The following is a 23,763-nucleotide window of genomic DNA, read 5'->3' as shown; positions in this document are numbered from 1 at the left end:
CCAGACTTAAACTGCCTGTCATATCTATAATGTATGTGTCTGCCTACTTCCAGCCACTTGCTGTACTGCTGGGGGATGAGCAGCGTTTCTAGTGAAGGTTTCTGATGCCGTTGTTAGTGTTACTGTGGCTCTGTTCGGTCTGTGGTTATTTGGGGCCTCAACCGTGTACGGTAGACGTCCCTCGTTATCAAGTAAGATGCAATTCCATTATTAAGATGCAATTCCATTATGTTTGCCTTAAAAACATTAACGCGGGCATCCGTAGCAGAAATGGCTTTGAGAGAAATAGCAAGATAAAATTAAAGCGATTCTAGTGAAATTATATTGAAATCCATAATAAGATAGTTTAATATCTATGGTAACAAAAAATATGGTATGTAACCAACCCAAGGCTTAAGGACTAATACAACTTCGTTTGAATTTCCAACTGCTGCTCCAGCTCCTACATTAGACACAGAGACCATGACAATTTCCTGATAAACTTTCCAGAGCCACCAGTGTATATTTGATCCCTATGCCAACTAAGCTAAATGCTAACCAAGTCAAGTCCTTTGCGCTTTAGCCAAAGGCTATGCCTTCTGTTAGACTCCTGGCTGGCTGGCTGGCTGGCTGGCTGGATGGATTTAGAGATGGGGATGAGATAAATGACTGGTAGTGAATGGAGCACACTAAGAAGGTCAGAGGATTAGAGGCCCCTATAGGGCCCCAGGTTCACACCAGCTAAATTACTTCTGGGTAAAGACTGAGGCCCTCTCTGTTCAGTATATCACAGCAGCCAATAGAAGCACATACAACATTATGGCCACATATACTGAGTATACCAAATATTAGGAACACCTTCCTAATATTGAGTTTACATCCCCCCCTTTTGGGCATGGACTCTACAAGGCGTCGAAAGCTTTCGACAGGGATGCTGTCCCATGTTGATATCCAATACTTCCCACAGTTGTGTCAAGTTAGCTGAATGTGCTTTGGGTGGTGGTCCATTCTTGATACACATGGGGGAAAAAAGCAGTATTGCAGTTGTTGACACAAACCGGTGCACCTGGCACCTACTACCGTACCCCGTTCAAAGGCACTTCAACCGTTTGTCTTGCCCAGTCACCCTCTGAATGACACTCATACACAACCCATGTCAATTGTTTGAAGGCTAAAAAAGTCTTCTTTAACCTGTCTCCTCCCCTTCATCTACACTGATTGAAGTGAATTTAACAAGTGACATCAATAAGGGATCATAACTTTCACCTGTGTTCACCTGGTAAGTATTTGTCATGGAAAGAGCAGGTGTCCTTAATGTTTTGTACACTCAGTGTCGTCTTGGTGAAAGTTCTGGCTGCAGTGGTGATACACTTCTATCTTCAGGAAACAAATGCCTCATTTCATGCGTCTGCAACCATGATATTGCCTGAGACTGAGGCAGTGATAGTTATAGTATGGCTACGCTATACTAACTTGGACATGGAAACATTTCCTTTTGATTCAAAATACCTGAGGGGTATGGTCAGGGGGGGCACCTTGGTTTTAGAAGTGGGGGAGACATAACCTGGCCTCCCCCATAATTTTTTGGGGCATCTAAAGCTAATTTCCTGCATTTTTACACAATCCAATATACCATCACTATTTAGAACAAAAAGTAAGCAAAAATGCCCTCATCAAGCAGGTAAAATATCATTATTAAATATGTTTAAATGATAAATACGACTGAACTAGATCAAAGGTAATTCAATAATACATATTGTGTTTCACCTATAACCACTAGAATAGCAAAACTAAGACTTTTGATTGTCTTTATTAAGACATCCTCTATATCAAATTTCAGCCAGACCGACCAGCCAGACCGACCAGCCAGACCGACCAGCCAGCCCAGCCAGACCGACCAGCCAGCCCGAGCTGCCTGCACGCCCGACCCCACCAGTCTAGTCAATAACTCAACTCTCTCACAACACAATTTCCTTCCCAGTTCCCACATTCATTTTTTTTTTATTCCCAAGAGAAAGGTTTGGAAACAAAAATCCTCCATATAATTAATGTCATGGGCCTAATAGTACAATCTAATACACCCCACTTGCAAACGATATAGCCGGGTCCCCTCATCCTGTCCCTAGGTATCCACCACCCTGAATTGCCACAATATAATACATCCCACTAAGCTTTAGGATCTTAGTGAAACATTCATTATTGGTTGTGGGTGTGTTACGCCAAGGCCAGAGTGACAACCCCCAGGACAGCAGACCCCCAGGGCCAGGACTGCGCAGCCAGCAATAGTCTCAATAGGTATCTCCCCAGACTTGGACATGTTTGCAAAACAGACTCCTTTAGTCAGATTGTATTCCATATAAGGCATCCAGATCTTTATGAAAGTTGCCCAGTATACCCTTAATCTTGTAAATGTAAATGAAATGATATTGTGTGAGGATAACCAACCTTCCAATGAATGGCAATACATTTCTTAGCCACTACAAATGTTTCACATTTTACAGACACTCTTGTCCAGAGTGACTGACAGTAATGAGTGTATACATTTTCATACTGGTCCTCCGTGGGAATCAAACCCACAACCCTGGCGTTGCAAGCCCCATGCTCTACTAACTGAGCTACACAGCTTCGTTACACAGTTTCTTCAGATAACAGCCACCAGTATCAACATTTACAAGCAAACAAAAACAGGGAGAAGGGAGAATCTGTAGACATGCTGAAATAAAAGTACATACTCTTTGCCAGAATTAGGCCATCCTTCACAAGACCACAACATATGCAAATATGTCCCCTTTTGTGTTTTACACCTCCAGCAGAGGAATGCATTTCTGAGTGCATGTTATTCAGTTTCACTGGATGGTGTTAAACTGCTGTAATTTAATTCTGAGATGGTATGAACATGACAGAGCATTTTAACATATATGTATCCAGTCATCATCAATAGCTTCTACCAGGTCTTTCTCACATTTTTGTTTTACATCTTTTGTGTCATCGTGAAAAGCCTCTATCAACCCATGGTATCGTTTGGACCTCAACTTTGAAAGTTTGTCAGACTGACTTAAAATAGCATCAGGCGTGTCCAGTGTTTGCTGCGCAGAGATAATAAAGTGCTGTATCTGCAAAAATTCACCTCAGCTCCGTCAGACTGGTCTTCCCTGGCTGCCTGACCCTGCTGAGACTCCTGTCACCATCTGATCCTTCTAAGATGAGGCACAGCAAAGCATTTCCATGGTGTACGTTTATACATTATATTATCCAAGAATAGAATCAATGGTTCAATAATTGAAATGGCCATTATTCCCAGACTGTAGCTTTAAGCTGTTGACCTGTAGCTACTGTAGGTCTACCCATCAATTCAAGATGGAACTGTAATTCACTGATATTGTTAATATACTGCAAAATTCACTGGGACCACTGTCTCCATAAGACATGATGAGCAGTGTTGTGTACTGACTGTGCACTAGAGGGCTACATTCCTGCGGTATGCCAGCGGGACCTGCGGGTCCCGACAGAGATCATTGCGGCGCGGCCGGCATTTTTCATGCTGTGGGCGGTCAGACAGAAGACTTTGGGATGAAAATATTTTTGTTGTCCGACAGATTGCTTTGTATGCGTTAGCCTACCTATTGTATTAAAAGCCCATATTTTTCCCATTATTCTCACACAATTTGCTGCTTCAACATCAGTAGCCCTACCTCTCTTGGTTGGGCGTGAGAGATCAAGTGTGGTCTCATTGAGATAGAGTAGGCTGCCTACGTGGGCGGAGGATCATTTTGCAGTCAATTTAAATATTACATTAATTTAAATATGATTAGACTAGTTTACTACAGTGCCTGTAAATAAATAGGCTATTGATAATGGATAGAAGTGGAGGGCGCTCAACTAACGTGAGTCGAAGTGCAATCAAAAACTTAAATCATCATTGAAAAGGCTCAACGCGCACATAGGTTAAGCTTCTATGGTGATAAGGCGTTGCGCCGTTTCATTTTACAATAAGTATTGATTACCCATTTATTTGTCTCTGCCAGTAAATCGTCCCCCTAAAAGGTAGGCTATATCCTATTGGCCTATGCAAAACATAGGAAGTGTCGCTGTTGTCATTCTTGCTGCTTCATGTTCAGTAGCCATACCTGCGAGATCAGGTGTGTGTGTGGTCTCAATGAAATAGAGTAGGCTATAGCCTATGCTTGGGCGGTGAAGCACTGGGCAGTTATCTGTCCAAGGAAATGTACTTCCTAAATACTTTAATACATTTCCTAGAAATAGGCCTAGATATTGATCACCCATCTTTCCACTCCTAAAAGGCAGGCTATGAAAATAGCTCAAGAGAAATTGCAAGTCTCTCCTACTCTGCTCTCTACAAACTACATCTATCATATTTGTTGATATAGCCCAGTAATACAGATAGCCTTATAAGGGCCATGTGAGAATCTCTGGTAATTTAAACAATTTCCTCAATTATGTTTGTGCATTTGATATTGCTTATTGGGAGCAAAATTGCTAGGACCATGGCTGGAATGTGAGCTGCGTCACATACACCTAAAATAACATTGCGGGACTGCGGTTGGGTTTGGAACCAGTTCTTGCGGTAGCCGGTGGGAGTCAGACAGAAAGCCAGCGGGTGTGGGCGGAGTGCGGTATGAAAAGCTGCGGATGGTAGGATGACGAAATTGGTCCCACCAGACCTCTACTGTGCACCTTGACAGTGAAGACTGTGACGTTACATTGCCATACGGACTAATAAAAACACACATTGCATTGAAAACATTCAGAATATCAATCTTACATTGTTTGGCTTATGTTTTCATCGTGTGATTCAGGAAAGAATAATAGCTAACATTAGCCAACTTTTGGCCAGCTCTCGCTAACGGTACATCAACTGGCGAAAGCTAGCCAAGTTCATTTACTTCTGTTGAAACAAAGGCTACAAAACATTTCCATACAAACAATTGCTGTTAGATAGTAATACTTTCGGACAGATAGCTAGAGCCTGGAGCTAACCTGGCTGTGGTAGCTACTAGCTAGCGTAGCTAATTCATTCACCTCAGTTGAGAGGGGATGAAACATTAACTAATATTACATGTCAGTTACAATACTAGCTCAGCACTGTGAATAAACACATGTTTTTTTCTGTTAAGTTCAACAGCAGTTACCCTGCCAGCTAACATCAGCAAACTAAATAATTGCCAGTTTCTACTTAGTTTGCTTTTACAACTCAGTGAAAGAGCACAACACATACACACTGAACTGGTGTTCGTCTGCCAATCGTTCGTCACGCTGTGTTTTAGAGACCACCCGCTGGTGGACAGCTAACTTACGACATTTTTGCACGATTCTGCACGATGTAAAATCGGCGCGCTCTCGGTTCGCAAATTAGAAGTGCAAACGTTATTGGTGTGTCCTAGCCCTTAAATCCAGGGCAGACTCATGGCATACAGTTTTAAAGTTGAAATGTTGGAGAGTGTTAAAATACATTTAGCTTGACGTTGGTATTCATACTGTGGTCTCTTCTAATGCAGCAACCAGGAGCATCATGCTCTTTAAGTGAAGGAAGACGTGAGTGTAGTAATGTTCTGAGTGGAAGTGGAGGTTACAGACCTCCTCCACCTTACTCTGCTATCTGAGTGGAGAGGAGGCTCCATCCAGTAAGTCACATCCACAGCCAAACTGCTTGGCAGTCTCTCTCTCTCTCTCTCTCTCTCTCTCTCTCAAACGTACATACAAATTGAATTTAAGTAAATTTGACAAACTGGGGCTTCTGTTATCTACCTTATTTGGACCTTATGTCCCTGTCAGCTACATTATGTTTAGGAAATCATCCATATTATCACCACCCACCCAAATATCTGTATTTCAGACCAGGAAATTAGTCATGCAGTAGAAGAAGTCACCAATTAGCATGTTTTACTCCAAAGCATTGCTTTGCATTTCTATGGAAACAAGAAACAACCGATTGCCCCACTATGTTTGCGTTTAAATCATTCTTATTAAGCCTATATTTTATAGTGAATGTGAGTATATGTAGCTGTTTCCTAGAGATGTGCAGCTGTGTGGTTGGTGGAGACAGAGCTGACCTGATACAGAGGCAGTGGCAGGGTCGTAGCCAGCTACTCCTGAGTGCTCTGAGAATATTCATCTCTTCAGTAACCACCAAAGACTGCAGCAGAGCAAAATGAGAAATGTTGTTTTATAATGAGAGCCTTAGGCAAAGATATACAGAGGCATGTCTTTTTAAGAAATTCTGTCATTATATATTCTCCTAGTGATACTGCAGAGAGGAGAAGGCATACTAAAGAACAAACTCACTCAACTGAGGGTTTAGGATGGATGCAAGAAGATCTTTAATGTTGTGGGTGTCTGCAAATGTTTATATTGCTGAGTGGCGGGGGGGTAAACACATCAACCTTTCACTACACTGCTCAAAAAAATAAAGGGAACACTTAAACAACACAATGTAACTCCAAGTCAATCACACTTCTGTGAAATCAAACTGTCCACTTAGGAAGCAACGCTGATTGACAATAAATTTCGCATGCTGTTGTGCAAATGGAGTAGACAACAGGTGGAAATTGTAGGCAATTAGCAAGACACCCCCAATAAAGGAGTGGTTCTGCAGGTGGTAACCACAGACCACTTCTCAGTTCCTATGCTTCCTGGCTGAGGTTTTGGTCACTTTTGAATGCTGGCGGTGCTTTCACTCTAGTGGTAGCATGAGACGGAGTCTACAACCCACACAAGTGGCTCAGGTAGTGCAGCTCATCTTGGATGGCATATCAATGCGAGCTGTGGCAAGAAGGTATGCTGTGTCTGTCAGCGTAGTGTCCAGAGCATGGAGGCGCTACCAGGAGACAGGCCAGTACATCAGGAGATGTGGAGGAGGCCGTAGGAGGGCAACAACCCAGCAGCAGGACCGCTACCTCCGCCTTTGTGCAAGTAGGAGCAGGAGCAGCACTGTCAGAGCCCTGCAAAATGACCTCCAGCAGGCCACAAATGTGCATGTGTCTGCTCAAACGGTCAGAAACAGACTCCATGAGTGTGGTATGATGGCCCGACGTCCACAGGTAGGGGTTGTGCTTACAGCCCAACACCGTGCAGGACGTTTGGCATTTGCCAGAGAACACCAAGATTGGCAAATTCGCCACTGGCGCCCTGTGCTCTTCACAGATGAAAGCAGATTCACACTGAGCACGTGACAGACGTGACAGAGTCTGGAGATGCCGTGGAGAACGTTCTGCTGCCTGCAACATCCTCCAGCATGACCGGTTTGGCGGTGGGTCAGTCATGGTGTGGGGTGGCATTTCTTTGGGGGGCCGCACAGCCCTCCATGTGCTCGCCAGAGGTAGCCTGACTGCCATTAGGTACCGAGATGAGATCCTCAGACCCCTTGTGAGACCATATGCTGGTGCGGTTGGCCCTGGGTTCCTCCTAATGCAAGACAATGCTAGACCTCATGTGGCTGGAGTGTGTCAGCAGTTCCTGCAAGAGGAAGGCATTGATGCTATGGACTGGCCCGCCAGTTCCCCAGACCTCAATTGAGCACATCTGGGACATCATGTCTCGCTCCATCCACCAACGCCACATTGCACCACAGACTGTCCTGGAGTTGGCGGATGCTTTAGTCCAGGTCTGGGAGGAGATCCCTCAGGAGACCATCCGCCACCTCATCAGGAGCATGCCCAGGCGTTGTACGGAGGTCATACAGGCACGTGGAGGCCACACACACTACTGAGCCACATTTTGACTTGTTTTAAGGACATTACATCAAAGTTGGATCAGCCTGTAGTGTGGTTTTCCACTTTAATTTTGAGTGTGACTCCAAATCCAGACCTCCATGGGTTGATACATTTGATTTCCTATGTGTGATTTTGTTGTCAGCATATTCAACTATGTAAAAAAGAAAAAAGTATTTAAGAAGAATATTTCATTCATTCAGATCTAGGATGTGTTCCCTTTATTTTTTTGAGCAGTGTATATCAGATAGTGGAGTCTGTGATGATGATGATATTCCCTAGGGTATCACCTCTGTCGTGTGTTATCTCTCACACCTTCAAATAGATCCTGGTAAAGAACTCACATGCCCAAAGAGCCAATCAGAGGGGCTGTTGGTAGTGTTTATTCCCGTAAAACATTGAGGCTATAGAGTTAGGATTAGGGCTGTACTTGACAGTAGCCATTCAAATGGTCTCCCTCTCTCTCTCCTGCCTGCTCTTCCTCTCTGCAGTGCGGCCTTGTCTATTTGCTCTCAGCCTATCCACTCATATCAGACACGATCAGCCCGGCAGATTGTCGGCAGAGGTGCTGATAGCTGTCACTAGCGATTCCCTCCTACACATCTTCTGCCCTCTTGTAGTCAGACCCTTATTTGAAAAACTAATTAAACATTTTGAGAACAAGACTTGTTAAACTGATTATTGCAACCTAAAGTTTGCCTCAGCTGTTACGGCCGAAAGGAGGAACGAAATGGAAGTGGTGAGAAATCGATAGTCCACTCTGCCTCTTCCGACATCTTAATGCCAGTCTCTCCTGAGAGGAGGGCATGCTGAAGTGATGGAGTCTCTGTCAGCTGCAGGAGATGTCAGAGGAGTTTTTAATGGAGGTCTCGGCAGAGCTGACAAGCAGTGAGGAGCTGAGGTGGGGGATATACTGGCCAGCAGTGGTATGACTGGACTAGACACTGTGGTTCCAGTCCCAGTTCTTCTCATACTAGGCTAGTGTTTATCAACTCCCCCGCCACACATTCCCTCCCTCCCTCAGTCTGAAACATGCTTAGGATGCTAACATGCTTAATTAGCCATCATACTGGGTATACAGTCTGATTCTGGTACACTGTAGACTAAGGATGAGAAAATCGTGTTAACCTTGCTGGAATGAGATTTGAAATCACCCCACTGAATTTACCTGAGGATTAGATGCCCCACACACTGTTTAAATGCACGGCCAAATCAGTATTTATATGGATGTTTTACACTGAAAACTATTCCTAGCTGTGAGAGTATTAAACCAAAACCTCTGATGCCGACACTTTGTTTTCACTAGACACTAGATAAGATTGCGAATTTCTTTATGGCCCTATTTTTTAGATTTGTAAGCAATTTTTTATAGCACAGTCAGACATTTTGGATATTTATCTGGAGGGATTTTTTAAAAGAGATTGTATTGAATTATAGTGAAACGGATCGGAGATGAAAGTACATTTTCATTATTGTGAGTGCTCTGTCTGTAGGTTAGTCTTTATGCAGGGTGAGACACTAGTGTCTTAGTGAGAAGTTAATCTAGGGCCTCCCGAGTGGTGCAGTGGTTAAGGGTGCTGTACTGCAGCGCCAGCTGTGCCACCAGAGACTCTGGGTTCGCGCCCAGGCTCTGTTGTCCGGGTTAGGGAGGGCTTGGCCGGTAGGGATATCCTTGCCCGTGGCGGGCCGGGCGCAGTGTGCACTAACCAAGGATGCCAGGTGTTTCGGTGCACGGTGTTTCCTCCAACACATTGGTGTAGCTGGCTTCCGGGTTGGATGGCGCTGTGTTAAGAAGCAGTGCTTGGTTGGGTTGTGTATCGGAGGACGCATGACTTTCAACCTTCGTCTCTCCCGAGCCCGTACGGGAGTTGTAGCGATGAGACAAGATAGTAGCTACTAACAATTGGATACCACGAATTTGGGGAGAAAAAGGGGGTAAAATGTATTATTATTATTTTTTTATTAAAAGTTAATCTATGTGTGACTTGCCTACACTTGGAGACTAGGTCTAGCTCAGTACATCCAATACCAGACAATTGTTCCCCTAACCCAGCCATTCCATGTTTAATCCAGGCTGTCTCAAGGGAACGTGGTGGTGCCTTGAGGTGCAAGGCTGCAGGGAGGGTCGGAGGAACTACTGGACTGGTATTCACGTCTGGATCAATCACATCAGTAGTCAAACTCATTGAGGAGGGCAGGTGACCTCCCACTGCAACTCACTATTCTAAACTCTCGGCAGCGTTGTACTAAATGGTGAAGTAAAGGCAGGGAACCTAGAGCCAAGCATCCATCCCAGGAGAAAGGTCACAAGCTACTTCCTGATGTGCATGAAAGACGCTTAGAGTTTTAGAGTGGGCTAATGGTACTGCATGCAGGCCTTATTCCTATCCCAGCCCAGTCACACACACCCACAACAAACAACACACACACATGCACAGAGTCATACACATACACATGTGCACAGACACACACGAAACACCGCCCGCCACCTCCAGATGGCTTTTATGGGTTCATCTGTGAAAAAAGTGTGGTTAGAAAATTATTTCTTCCAATAACTGCAGAGTCACTATTCTGTCTTAAATGCACCCACGTGCACATCATATTTTTGTGTTTTCCTCAAGACCACGGCATCAAATCAGGGCAATAATGTCAGACAAATTGTGTAAGTAAATGTGAGCTGGGTTGCCGAAAAGCAATTCATTGAAATGCAAGAAATGGGGGAGAATGCTCAGTGCAAAGATGCTGACAGGACAAAAAGCTGTGCTCATCCATCTCAGTTTGCCAAGTTTTTCCTCTCCCGGTGAGGTGAGCTCCTCCTTGTCCTCCCTTTCTGTGAGATATGCACCCGGGGACAGCCAGAGGACAGGCGGCAGAGAGGCAGCGCTACCTCTAGCAGCTAGCCCTTTCATGCTGTAGGCGGAGGCAAGGTTTTTGATCACCTTCTCTGACCGTGATGAAGTGTGACAATGGGTGTGAGTCTGAAACAAACGCAAAGTCGGCCATTAAATTCAATTGTTCCCCCAAATGCAAAAAAGGAAATCATGTCTTCTCTCTGGCTGTCTTCTAGTCTGGCTGAGCCTTGACCTCTGACACTGCTCTGGCTTCTTGTTTTGTTCAGTGTTGTTATTATGACTGCCAGCCTATCACAGTCCTCCCAGATCTCACAACTGCTAAACGAATGGAAGGAAATAAAGCTTTAAATCACCAGACTGCTTATTGTTGATTGATTGATTGTTGATTGGTGATTGCAGAGCTGTTGTTCCCAGCGAGGTGTGAACTCAGCAGACTGGGTTGTGAATGTGATTTAGGTCGACTGGCTGCTATTGTCCGAATGAGTTCTACGTGCTTTCGTCTATTGCCTGTTCTTCCTCTCAGCAGTGTGGCCTTGACTTCTTCTTCTGGGCCATGGGGGATACTAGACCCTCCAGCAGTTGGGCCTCAGTGTCCAACCACCCTAGGGCTATCCTCCAGTCCACCCTGCCTCCCTGTGATCTCCACTGAACCACTGTCTGTCCCCTGATCCTCTCACATCACACCAGCCCTGAGCCGCTCTGAAGGCCAGAGCTGCCAGGCCTTTGGTTTAGCCTCATAATGAAAGAGGCAGCTTATTCAAATCAAATCAAATCAAATTTATTTATATAGCCCTTCGTACATCAGCTGATATCTCAAAGTGCTGTACAGAAACCCAGCCTAAAACCCCAAACAGCAAGCAATGCAGGTGGAGAAGCACAGAGGCTAGGAAAAACTCCCTAGAAAGGCCAATACCTAGGAAGAAACCTAGAGAGGAACCAGGCTATGTGGGGTGGCCAGTCCTCTTCTGGCTGTGCCGGGTGGAGATTATAACAGAACATGGTCAAGATGTTCAATGTTCATAAATGACCAGCATGGTCGAATAATAATAAGGCAGAACAGTTGAAACTAGAGCAGCAGCACAGTCAGGTGGAAGTTGAAACTGGAGCAGCAGCATGGCCAGGTAGACTGGGGACAGCAAGGAGTCATCATGTCAGGTAGTCCTGGGGCATGGTCCTAGGGCTCAGGTCAGTTGAAACTGGAACAGCAGCATGGCCAGGTGGACTGGGGACAGCAAGGAGTCATCATGTCAGGTAGTCCTGGGGCATGGTCCTAGGGCTCAGGTCCTCCGAGAGAGAGAAAGAAAGAGAGAAGGAGAGAATTAGAGAACGCACACTTAGATTCACACAGGACACCGAATAGGACAGGAGAAGTACTCCAGATATAACAAACTGACCCCAGCCCCCCGACACATAAACTACTGCAGCATAAATACTGGAGGCTGAGATAGGAGGGGTCAGGAGACACTGTGGCCCCATCCGAGGACACCCCCGGACAGGGCCAAACAGGAAGGATATAACCCCACCCACTTTGCCAAAGCACAGCCCCCACACCACTAGAGGGATATCTTCAACCACCAACTTACCATCCTGAGACAAGGCTGAGTATAGCCCACAAAGATCTCCGCCACGGCACAACCCAAGGGGGGGGGGGCGCCAACCCAGACAGGATGACCACAACAGTGAATCAACCCACTCAGGTGACGCACCCCCTCCAGGGACAGCATGAGAGAGCCCCAGCAAGCCAGTGACTCAGCCCCTGTAATAGGGTTAGAGGCAGAGAATCCCAGTGGAAAGAGGGGAACCGGCCAGGCAGAGACAGCAAGGGCGGTTCGTTGCTCCAGAGCCTTTCCGTTCACCTTCCCACTCCTGGGCCAGACTACACTCAATCATATGACCCACTGAAGAGATGAGTCTTCAGTAAAGACTTAAAGGTTGAGACCGAGTTTGCGTCTCTGACATGGGTAGGCAGACCGTTCCATAAAAATGGAGCTCTATAGGAGAAAGCCCTGCCTCCAGCTGTTTGCTTAGAAATTCTAGGGACAATTAGGATTGTCCCTAGAACAATTATTGACCCCCTCTATGCTCCTCCTCATTCCCCAGCCTGCCTGGAATGCACCCTGGGGCTCCTGTTAGCCTGTGGTGGGGTGTCTGTCTGTCAGGGGACATCATTCTCCTTCGGTCCCAGTTAAGGAGGTGTTTTTTGTCCTGTGTAAATGTAAAACTCAGCTGACACCCGCAGATAGAGAAAGCAGCTTTGATCCTTTGTCTGTCATGACGATGTAGAACTGAGACAATCTGAGACGACAGGCCAGGACTGAGCACTTTATTCCACCGTAGGCACTGGCTGAACTTAAAACACTCTGGCTCCAGGAAAATGAATGCCAATCTGGGCTTTTACCTTCAGCTTGGCCTGCGTGAGGCCCCCTGTGTGTCTTATAGAATTAATGGGTAGTTAAATGTATTTTTTGGTCATCTATTAAGAGTCCATATCTAGGTGATGTTTAATCATACTACCATTCACTCCCATTAAAATATATATATTTTTACCTTTTTGTTTGGCTTCCTTTCGACACCTACACTCAAGTCGACCTGCCTGATAATATTTAAGGGCTGTAGTCCAGCCCAACCTCCAAGTCTTATCTCACTGTAATTACTGTAAAGTGATGTTTACATAAATAGACCTGTGTTTTGCTTCTATAAACTGTATGTGTTGAGTTCAGTGCAGAGCCCAGAAGTTGCACCTCTGTGGCCCCATTACTGCAGCTCAGTCTCCCGACTTTCAATGATGTAACAGGCAGCCCAAAACACTCCATCCTCACCCCAGTAGAGAAGGAATGAGAGGAGGGGAAGGAGACGATAGGTAAACAGAGCCATTAGAGACAAATCTCTTTCTGAAGAAAACAAAATCACATCATCAAACAAGAGAAAAAGAAAAATATGATCCTGCAGCCCTTTGGGGCCCCAGCGCTGAAATGATAGCCGACTACGACATTTGTCTTGATCAGCCTGCCCTTAGGGATCGAGAAAACGGAGGGAGGGGTGAGAGAGAGGGAGAAGCTGAGAGCACAGCTCTGCTCTGCTTCAAAGTGCCAGACACATTCATTACTTCTCTGTCTTATTATAGCTCTATGTGGACATTTCATGCACGAAGCAGAGTGTACAGCGAGCAGAACACAGTTCTACCTAGTATTCATCTGTAATTTGGGCCTTTGCATTTGGAATTAACACGGTCACAGTGGTTATCCTTTAAATAGCACGGAGCAAAGAGCTCTACAGAGAGACAGTGGAGCTCATCAGTCATGGTTGGCCCAAGGAACTATACACTGCTTTGTCAAAATGACAAGATGGACCATCTAGGTTTTCTCCTTTCTCTATATGACAAGTTGCTGTTGATATCGGTTTGGGCTGGAACAGAGTTTATTAGAAGCCAATCTGTAGCAACACATCCAGCACATCCACATCTGTCACATTTCAATGATGATTATGGTCGGCCAAAACACCCTTATATTAAACATTATCAGTCACTCTGAAAACCAATTTTTTGTTGATTGAATATAGCACCAGGATCGCATCATAAGCCCTCCTAAATATATGCCAAAATATATATAGTGTATGATTCTTCATGGCATATTATACAATAGCCATGTAATATGGTTAATCATAAATAGGATTACGTGGTTAAGCATAATCTTGCTTCCCATAATGTGTTCCAATAATCACATACATATGAAGGCTCTCATGGCCACATACTGTCAAAACATGTTTTGATTCAAACCCTCAACTTACTTGGCCAAATAAAGGTAAACAAACAGATAGGAGGTGAAATGAACCTTTTCTGTCTTACTCAGAGAATGCCACCCCAACTGCCCCCCCTAGAGCTCTCCATTTCTCTGCATCCTGTCTCATCTACCATTATGACACATTCCTGGCCCTCCTCATCCACCGCAATGGACAGAAGTCCCCTCTCTCTCTCTCTCTCTCTCTCTCTCTCTCTCTCTCTCTCTCTCTCTCTGTCTCTCTCTCTTCTCTCTCTCTGTCTCTCTCTCTCTCTGTCTCTCTCTCCCTCTCTCTCTCTCTCTCTCTCTCCCAATAGGAATGAGACTTCCTATTGACCTCCATCTTGGCTGTGCAATAGTGTGTCTCTGTCCTCTCCGTCTGTCCTGTGCCAAGTCCTTACAGATGCTTGGTCATTTCTCCATCCCAACGCTAGTCAATTTCGAGACTTTTTACAATTATCTTCCCAGAGTGGGTTCTCTGAAGGAGGCCAGTTTGTATTATAGCCAGCCTTCAAGCTATTTAGTGTCTCAAGCTGTTTTTCCTCCTCTACTTTATTCCGTTACATTGGAATGCCCTGGGGAAATTTGGGGATGTCTGCAATATCTTTGTCTTGCTGACCAGATTTTTGTTGGTTTTATCTTGTCAAGAAGCTGTCTCTCACTTTGATATTTCATTCTCTCTAGAGTGAATTGTGTGCTAAACTGTCTGATAGACAGTCATTCTCACAACCGTCAGAAAAATGCTCCGCTTTGTTTGTTTTTTTCATTGGCAGTGTAGCATCAGAATTATACAAATACAACATCATATTTGATTTCTATTTATGATTAATAGGATAAAACCGAGTGATGTCATTGGGCATCATTACTCCAGATGACAGATTGTGAATGCAGCAGAAGGCATGAGGATACCTAGTGCCCACATCCTCTTTCACAGTGCCAAGGCTGTTGGGTAGAAAAAGACAACACAAAGTACTCCAACTGCTGAGATATCTCTGCCATCTGGCCATGTTTTTAACACTCAAGTGTTTGTTAAATGGATCTCGATGAATCACCACATCTTGTTCATTTCAAATAAAGTAAATGTTCCCTAACATCCAGATGATACAAGCATGATATAAGGAGGGTGATGATGATGATGGTAATCTGTAATATGGTGACAATAATGATGTGGTAAGGGCACATACAGTTGAAGTCAGAAGTTTACATACACCTTTAGCCAAATACATTTAAACTCAGTTTTTCACAATTCCTGACATTTAATCCTAGTAAAAAAATCCCTGTTTTAGGTCAGTTAGGATCACCACTTTATTTTAAGAATGTGAAATGTCAGAATAATAGTAGAGAGAATGATTTATTTCAGCTTTTATTTCTTTCATCACATTCCCAGTGGGTCAGAAGTTTACATACACTCAATTAGTATTTGGTAGCATTGCCTTTACATTGTTTAACATGGGTCAAATGTTTTGGGTAGCCTTCCACAAGCTTCCCACAATAAGTTTTGGCCCATCCCTCCTGACAGAGCTGGTGTAACTGAGTCAGGTTTGTAGGTCTCCTTGCTCGCACAAGCTTTTTCAGTTCTACCCACACATTTTCTATAGAATTGAGGTCAGGGCTTTGTGGTGGCCACTCCAATACCTTGACTTTGTTGTCCTTAAGCCATTTTGCCACAAAGTATGCTTGGGGTCATTGTCCATTTGGAAGACCCATTTGCGACCAAGCTTTAACTTCTTGACTGATGTCTTGAGATGTTGCTTTAATATATCCACATAATTTTCCTTCCTCAAGATGTCACCTATTTTGTGAAGTGCACCAGTCCCTCCTGCAGCAAAGCACCCCCACAACATGATGCTGCCACCCCCGTGCTTCACGGTTGGGATGGTGTTCTTCGGCTCGAAAGCCTCCCCCTTTTTCCTCCAAACATAACGATGGTCATTATGGCCAAACAGTTCTATTTTTTTTTCATCAGACCAGAGGACATTTCTCCAAAAGGTACAATCTTTGTTCCCATGTGCAGTTGCAAACCGTAGTCTTTTTTTTTTGGAGCAGTGGCTTCTTCCTTGCTGAGCAGCCTTTCAGGTTATGTTGATATAGGACTCGTTTTACTGTGGATATAGATACTTTTGTACCTGTTTCCTCCAGCATCTTCACAAGGTCCTTTGCTGTTGTTCTGGGATTGATTTGCACTTTTCGCACCAAAGTACGTTCATCTCTAGGAGACAGAATGTGTCTCCTTCCTGAACGGTATGACGGTTGCGTCGTCCCATGGTGTTTATACTTGCATACTATTGTTTGTACAGATGAACGTGGTCTTGGCTGATTTCTTTTAATTTTCCAATGATGTCAAAGAGGCACTGAGTTTGAAGGTAGGCCTTGAAATACTGTTTAAAGGCACAGTCAACTTAGTGTATGTAAACATCTGACCTACTGGAATTGTGATACAGTGAATTAATCTGTCTGTAACCAATTGTTGGAAAAATGACTGCACAAAGTAGATGTCATAACCGACTTGCCAAAACTATAGTTTGTTAACAAGAAATTTGTGGAGTGGTTGAAAAATTTGTTTTAAATGACTCTAATCTGTGCATGTAATCTTCTGACTTCAACTGTATAATGGTGAGATGATGGTGATGGTTATGGGAATGGTGATAGGCAGCCATAGCGGTGGGGAGGATGGGGTAGTCATGGTGATGACCATGTTGAGTGCCCTCCTCTCGACTAACTGTATCTGTCTCCTTTTCTGTATCTTCCTCCCTCCTCCTTTCTCGATCTCTCTCCCCCTCTCCCAGGTCAGAACATGGTGTTTCCCCCGGTGGCTCTGTGGGTGACGGTGGGCCTGGCTGTGTGTCTGCTGGGTCTGCTCATCGCCCTGGCTGCAGTCTGCCGTAGGAAGATCAAGGAGAGCTGTGAGGAGGACAGAGCAGGTACCTGTATGTCTGTCTGTCTGAACAACTGTGAGAAGGATCAAGCAGGCCCACTCAACTCTGCAGTCTGTCTCAACAGCACCGCTCTGTTGTCTTTCTGAACAACACTTTTCACAAGAACTGAGCTGTTCCATAAACACATGCAGAGACTACACTTGAACACCCATTTCAATGGAGATAGTTGGGCACCTCTTAAGAAACAACTCCCAAAATCCCATATGAATCTTCCAAGGTTAAAGAAGGGTGTGATTGGGTGCTTTCTTTCATCTTTGCATAAGCATAACAGTATAAAGATTAGGGAAAATGTTATTAGAGCCAAAAGTGATGAAAGTGAGAGAGAAACATTGATGATATAATACCGACATTAAAATAGAGATTATTATAGAGGTGTGTTTTTTTATTGTTCTATTGTGTGTAGAGTTGATGAGGTGAATAATGTACATGACCCGTCCTGCTTTCAGACCCTTCTGAGGACACTAGTTCAAATGCAAAATGGCTGTCCCAATGATTTCCCCAAACCCTCACAGAGTAGCCCTGCCTGACCTGTATAATAGTGAAACTGGAGCCCAGGTTATGTGGAAGACACAGTGGGAGGAAAGTGGTGGTTACCAGGGATGACAGTGGGAGGAGAGTGGTGGTTACCAGGGATGACAGCAGGAGGAGAGTGGTGGTTACCAGAGATGACAGCGGGAGGAGGATGGTAGTTACCAGGGATGACAGTGGGAGGAGGATGGTAGTTACCAGGGATGACAGCAGGAGGAGTATGGTAGTTACCAGGGATGACAGCGGGAGGAGGCTGGCGGTTACCAGGGATGACAGCGGGAGGAGAGTGGATGTTACCAGGGATGACAGCGGGAGGAGAGTGGTGGTTGCCAGGGATGACAGCGGGAGGAGAGTGGTGGTTGCCAAGGATGACAGCGAGATGAGGCTGGTGGTTACCAGGGATGACAGAGGGAGGAGGTGGTGGTTATCAGGGATGACAGCGGGAGGAGAGTGGTGGTTACCAGGGATGACAGTGGGAGGAGAGTGGTGGTTACCAGGGAAGAGAGTGGTGGTTACCAGAGATGACAGAGGGAGGAAAGTGGTGGTTACCAGGGATGCCAGCGGGAGGAGGCTGGTGGTTACCAGGGATGACAGCGGGAGGAGGCTGGCGGTTACCAGGGTTGACAGCGGGAGGAGAGTGGATGTTACCAGGGATGACAGCGGGAGGAGAGTGGTGGTTGCAAGGGATGACAGCGGGAGGAGAGTGGTGGTTGCCAAGGATGACAGCGAGAGGAGGCTGGTGGTTACCAGGGATGACAGAGGGAGGAGGGTGGTGGTTATCAGGGATGACAGCGGGAGGAGAGTGGTGGTTACCAGGGATGACAGTGGGAGGAGAGTGGTGGTTACCAGGGAAGAGAGTGGTGGTTACCAGGGATGACAGAGGGAGGAAAGTGGTGGTTACCAGGGATGCCAGCGGGAGGAGGCTGGTGGTTACCAGGGATGACAGCGGGAGGAAGCTTGCGGTTACCAGGGTTGACAGCGGGAGGAGAGTGGATATTACCAGGGATGACAGCGGGAGGAGAGTGGTGGTTGCCAGGGATGACAGCGGGAGGAGAGTGGTGGTTGCCAAGGATGACAGCAAGAGGAGGCTGGTGGTTACCAGGGATGACAGAGGGAGGAGGGTGGTGGTTATCAGGGATGACAGTGGGAGGAGAGTAGTGGTTACCAGGGATGACAGCGGGAGGAGAGTGGTGGTTACCAGGGATGACAGCAGGAGGAGAGTGGTGGTTACCAGGGATGACAGAGGGAGGAGAGTGGATGTTACCAGGGATGACAGCTGGAGGAGCGGGTGGTTGCCAGGGATGACAGCGGGAGGAGAGTGGATGTTACCAGGGATGACAGCGGGAGGAGAGTGGTGGTTGCCAGGGATGACAGCGGGAGGAGAGTGGTGGTTGCCAAGGATGACAGCGAGAGGAGGCTGGTGGTTACCAGGGATGACAGAGGGAGGAGCGTGGTGGTTATCAGGGATGACAGAGGGAGGAGGGTGGTGGTTATCAGGGATGACAGTGGGAGGAGAGTGGTGGTTACCAGGGAAGAGAGTGGTGGTTACCAGGGATGACAGAGGGAGGAAAGTGGTGGTTACCAGGGATGCCAGCGGGAGGAGGCTGGTGGTTACCAGGGATGACAGCGGGAGGAGTATGGTAGTTACCAGGGATGACAGCGGGAGGAGGCTTACAGACCCTTCTGAGGACACTAGTTCAAATGCAAAATGGCTGTCCCAATGATTTCCTCAAACCCTCACAGAGTAGCCCTGCCTGACCTGTATAATAGGGAAACTGGAGCCCAGGTTATGTGGAAGACACAGTGGGAGGAAAGTGGTGGTTACCAGGGATGACAGTGGGAGGAGAGTGGTGGTTACCAGGGATGACATTAGGAGGAGAGTGGTGGTTACCAGGGATGACAGAGGGAGGAGGGTGGTGGTTACCAGGGATGACAGCAGGAGGAGGCTGGTGGTTACCAGGGATGACAGCGGGAGGAGAGTGGTGGTTATCAGGGATGACAGCGGGAGAAGAGTGGATGTTACCAGGGATGACAGCTGGAGGAGCGGGTGGTGGTTATCAGGGATGACAGCAGGAGGAGAGTGGTGGTTACCAGGGATGACAGCAGGAGGAGAGTGGTGGTTACCAGGGATGACAGAGGGAGTAGAGTGGTGGTTACCAGGGATGACAGAGGGAGGAGAGTGGTGGTTACCAGGGATGACAGCAGGAGGAGGCTGGCGGTTACCAGGGATGACAGCGGGAGGAGATTGGTGGTTACCAGGGATGACAGCAGGAGGAGGCTGGCGGTTACCAGGGATGACAGCAGGAGGAAGCTGGCAGTTACCAGGGATGACAGCGGGAGGATCGGGTGGTTGCCAGGGATGACAGAGGGAGGAGAGTGGATGTTACCAGGGATGACAGCTGGAGGAGCGGGTGGTTGCCAGGGATGACAGCAGGAGGAGTATGGTGGTTACCAGGGAAGAGTGTGGTGGTTACCAGGGATGACAGCTGGAGGAGAGTTGTTGTTACCAGGGATGACAGCAGGAGGAGAGTGGTGGTTACCAGGGATGACAGCGGGAGGAGAGTGGTGGTTACCAGGGATGACAGCGGGAGGAGAGTGGTGGTTACCAGGGATGACAGCGGGAGGAGGGTGGTGGTTTCCAGGGATGACAGCGGGAGGAGAGTGGTGGTTACCAGGGATGACAGCGGGAGGAGAGTGGTGGTTACCAGGGATGACAGCGGGAGGAGAGTGGTGGTTACCAGGGATGACAGTGGGATGAGAGTGGTGGTTACCAGGGATGACAGCGGGATGAGAGTGGTGGTTACCAGGGATGACAGCGGGAGGAGTGTGGTGGTTACCAGGGATGACAGCGGGAGGAAAGTGGTGGTTACCAGAGATGACAGAGGGAGGAGAGTGGTGGTTACCAGGGATGACAGCGGGAGGAGAGTGGTGGTTACCAGAGATGACAGAGGGAGGAGAGTCGTGGTTACCAGGGATGACAGTGGGAGGAGAGTGGTGGTTACCAGGGATGACATGTTAACATGAGATGCCAGTGTCTTGGACAGCTGGTTCAGAATCTTAACACCCAGACTGTGTTTGTATGTATATATGATTATCTGCTGCTGTGGAGGGACGCTGTGACCCCGTCTGTCTGCAGGAAGTTCATTTAGAAGAGTCTGATAATTAGCACTACTGAATAGCTGGGGACGGCTTGCAGGCAGAGTAGGGACTGACTGAGAGAACTCGGTTTTGAGCCGAGATGTATGGTGGGGAGCCGGTGGCCTGGCTGTAATGAGATGTACTCCGAGTGGAGGAGACATTTAAATAAAGGTCAGCCAGTGTCTGCACTGGTCCCTGGGGTTTAAAAATATATCTGGAACTGACACACACGCACAGGCAAGAATAATTATAGCTCGATGGAACATATGAAATCAAATTGAAATGGAAAGAGAGAGGGAGAGAGTATTACAATACATTCCCAGTGTTTCCCTTATATTCATTTCATATATACTGCAAAATATAAAACATGCAAATAAAATTATAATATATATATTTTTCTGCCCCCCCGCACTGCTGAAAATAATCCTAGGGGAAACACTGATTCCATACCATGAGCAAAAGTTATTGTGGGGTCGCAGACCTGTTCTCCAGTAACCAGAAGGAGCAGGCTGCTCCTCCAGTAGTAGTAGAGATAGAGGGTTGATAAACTGGCAGTGCACCACTCAACTAAATGAGAGGTTAAGTCTCATTCTGTTCCCTGTCTTTGAATGTTTCCAAGTTCTTTAGGATCCTTGTTTGCCGAGTTGAAGAGTAACATACACTGACTTCTTCACGTAGCACGCAGACTCACACACCCAGATAAATTGATACCGTATGAATACAGATGTGGAGATGTGTTGAAGTGCACATTCACAGCTGCTGGAACTGCAGGAAGCAGGAAAGTGCAACCTAATTGAGGCTGTCTTATCTTTTAATGGTGTTCTTGGTTTTGGCCAGATTGAAGTTGACTCTCTCCTCTGAAACTCTGGGTAGTGAGGGTAGAGGGGTCAAAAGTAGTCCAAAACAGAGTAAGCCATTTTTCTTCCCTGTCATAATGTATATGGAGCAGTGGATGTGTATCCTAACTGGGCAGAGCAGCAAGTGGGATTGGAGTCTGGGAGATGAAAGCTCAATTTATTCTAGTATTTGTTGCAGTACATCTTTCTTCCTTACTTCCTTTTTTCTTTGCTTCCCTTTTTCCTTCCTTCCTTCCTTCCTTCCTTCCTTCCTTCCTTCCTTCCTTCCTTCCTTCCTTCCTTCCTTCCTTCCTTCCTTCCTTCCTTCCTTCCTTCCTTCCTTCCTTCCTTACTTACTTCCTTTCTTGCATAATGAATGTGTATACCGTACATGTCCAACATATGCTGTAAATGGACCAGTGCACCATATTCCTGAAGCTCATTTTACATTCAAATGAGCGTGTGATTTAATCAGACGTACCCCCGGAGTGTGTTATGTGGAGTGTGTTATGTGGAGTGTGTTATGTGGAGTGTGTTATGTGTCGGTGACATGGGACGAATGGCCCTCTGTGATAGATGAAGGTCATCGTGGGGACATGGATGATTCACATCACTCCCCTGGGTACAGGGGATATCTGTCCTCCGTGAGCTTCCATCTTCCAGGTGCTTCATCCAGCTGCTGCACTCACTTGTTATGTATCCCTGCATGCGTATGGGATGTAACTAATCACTTAAATAACCTTCTTATATTGGACCTAATCTCTGAAATCCATCTCAGAGTTTTACGATGGCCGCTTCCCCTTGCCAGAGCAGATTTCACTCAAACTCTGTGGATGGCAGCCACCATTTTGACTTTGACATAGAGGCGTCTCTGAAATGCCTGGTTCATCCTTGTACTGTAGAAGTGTCCCTGGAGGCTGCTCGTCCCATAGTGTCAGAGGTTGTTTTTTATTTAACCTTTATTTAACCAGGTAGGCTAGTTGAGAACAAGTTCTCATTTACAACTGCGACCTGGCCAAGATAAAGCATAGCAGTGTGAACAGACAATGACACAGAGTTACACATGGAGTAGACAAAACAAGTCAATAACACAGTAGGGAAAAAAAGAGAGAGTCTATATACATTGTGTGCAAAAGGCATGAGGAGGTAGGCGAATAATTACAATTTAGCAGATTAACACTGGAGTGATAAATGGTCAGATGGTCATGTGCAGGCAGAGATACTGGTGTGCAAAAGAGCAGAAAAGTAAATAAATAAAAACAGTATGGGGATGAGGTAGGTAAATTGGGTGGGCTATTTACCGATGGACTATGTACAGCTGCAGTGATCGGTTAGCTGCTCAGATAGCAGTTGGTGAGGGAGATAAAAGTCTCCAACTTCAGTGATTTTTGCAATTCGTTCCAGTCACAGGCAGCAGAGAACTGTAAGGAAAGGCGGCCAAATGAGGTGTTGGCTTTAGGGATGATCAGTGAGAGACACCTGCTGGAGCGCATGCTACGGGTGGGTGTTGCCATCGTGACCAGTGAACTGAGATAAGGCGGAGCTTTACCTAGCATGGACTTGTAGATGACCTGGAGCCAGTGGGTCTGGCGACGAATATGTAGCGGGGGCCAGCCGACTAGAGAATACAGGTCGCAGTGGTGGGTGGTATAAGGTGCTTTACTAACAAAACGGATGGCACTGTGATAAACTGCATCCAGTTTGCTGAGTAGAGTATTGGAAGCTATTTTGTAGATGACATCGCCAAAGTTGTTGCATCAGGACAGGAGGTGTTGGCTGTTAACTGAGGAGAGGCGGCTCAAGGTCTCTCACAGAACATTTACACTCCACATTCATTATTCATATTTTAGAACCAACTTTTAGAGTTAGAGTGTGACGTCATAGTGCTGAGGTAAAGGGTGAGAGAGAGAGAGAGAGAGAGAGAGAGAGGAGGTCGGTGATTCTATTCCCGCTGTCTTCATCATAAAAAATAAATGCTGTAAAAGTTTCTA

At 46.2% G+C, this 23,763-nt stretch overlaps 1 protein-coding gene across 1 annotated transcript in view; it reads left to right on the top strand.

Annotated features, from left to right (window-relative positions):
- The window catches only part of LOC109895436 (CD276 antigen), a 92,297-nt gene that overhangs the window by 35,200 nt on the left and 33,334 nt on the right, over positions 1-23,763 (top strand). The window contains exon 5 of the mRNA XM_020489108.2: positions 17,121-17,255. Coding sequence (XP_020344697.2) covers positions 17,121-17,255 — 135 coding nt within the window. The remainder of the gene's footprint in view (positions 1-17,120; positions 17,256-23,763) is intronic.

This window comes from Oncorhynchus kisutch, linkage group LG8, assembly GCF_002021735.2.
Source record: "Oncorhynchus kisutch isolate 150728-3 linkage group LG8, Okis_V2, whole genome shotgun sequence".
NCBI lineage: Eukaryota > Metazoa > Chordata > Actinopteri > Salmoniformes > Salmonidae > Oncorhynchus > Oncorhynchus kisutch.
The sequence above is the reverse complement of the archived record's forward strand: the minus strand, read 5'-3'. Positions and strand labels throughout refer to the sequence as shown.